Genomic DNA, 982 nt, shown 5'->3' with positions numbered 1-982 from the left:
GCAGGAACTAATGTTGAAATATATACAATCAGGTGCACCTGGCGGATCGTCTCATCCGCCGAGCAGAATGCACCCGACGGCTCGTACGACCGACAGGCGGCGACGTGGTTACGGGAGAAGGTGGAGACCGAGTTGAAGGAGATGTGTGACGAAGTCTTGGCGCTACTCGACAATTTCCTCATCCCCCGTGCCGACAAGGAGTTGGAGGATGAGCACGATGAGGAGAGTCGCGAGAAGGTCGCGGAGAGCTACGTTTTCTACCGTAAGATGAAGGGAGACTACCACCGGTACCAGGCGGAAATCAGTGAGGGCGAAGAGAAAGAGGGTGTGGTGAAGGATGCCCAGGAGTCCTACGGGGAAGCGCTCAAGAAGGCAGCTGAGGAGCTGAAGCCAACACACCCCATACGGCTGGGTGTGGCGCTGAACTTCTCAGTGTTCCACTACGAGGTCACGAAGAACACCGAAGAAGCGTGTCGGCTGACGAAGGATGCGTTCGACGCCGCAATATCGGAGCTGGACACCTTAAACGACGCCTCATACAAAGACAGCACCATCATCATGCACATGCTCAGGGATAACCTTACGGTTTGGACGAGCGAGAATGAAGAACAAGGAGAGGACTAAGTTGCCCCCTCCCCTATAGCATTTCACACATGAGGGCCTGCAGGGGGTGCTTTTGGTAACGCTTAAAGGTACTGTAAATTTCAGGAGATCCGGTAACGCTTTACAGTAAATTCAGGAGGTACAGTAACGCTTAACGGTAACGCTTAACAGTAAATTCAGGAGGCACAGTAACGCTTAACGGTAAATTCAGACGATCCGGTAAAGCTTAACGGTAAATTCAGGCGGCACAGTAACGCTTAACGTTAATTCAAGAGACCTGCTAACGCTTAACGTTGAATAAGAGCGGGTCGGTAACGATTGACGGTGAATCAAAATGGCTCATAACGCTTAACGGAAAAAGGCATGCAGTCCCTTACAT

The 982-nt window shown here is 51.5% G+C and overlaps 3 protein-coding genes across 4 annotated transcripts in view; 1 reads left to right on the top strand and 2 right to left on the bottom strand.

Annotated features, from left to right (window-relative positions):
* LOC118404236 (14-3-3 protein gamma-like) overlaps positions 1 to 981 on the top strand; it is a 3,016-nt gene extending 2,035 nt beyond the window's left edge. The window contains exon 4 of the mRNA XM_035803273.1: positions 33 to 981. Within this exon, the coding sequence (XP_035659166.1) occupies positions 33 to 624 (592 nt within the window). The 3' untranslated portion in view covers positions 625 to 981. The remainder of the gene's footprint in view (positions 1 to 32) is intronic.
* The window catches only part of LOC118404231 (xanthine dehydrogenase/oxidase-like), a 64,849-nt gene that overhangs the window by 24,214 nt on the left and 39,653 nt on the right, over positions 1 to 982 (bottom strand). The window lies entirely within an intron of this gene.
* LOC118404235 (lipid droplet-associated hydrolase-like) overlaps positions 1 to 982 on the bottom strand; it is a 7,540-nt gene that overhangs the window by 2,889 nt on the left and 3,669 nt on the right. The gene's annotated exons all lie outside the window — the stretch shown is intronic.

This window comes from Branchiostoma floridae, chromosome 17 (assembly GCF_000003815.2).
Source record: "Branchiostoma floridae strain S238N-H82 chromosome 17, Bfl_VNyyK, whole genome shotgun sequence".
NCBI classification, from domain to species: domain Eukaryota; kingdom Metazoa; phylum Chordata; class Leptocardii; order Amphioxiformes; family Branchiostomatidae; genus Branchiostoma; species Branchiostoma floridae.
Note: the sequence above shows the minus strand (reverse complement) of the source record. Positions and strands in the feature narration are given on the sequence as shown.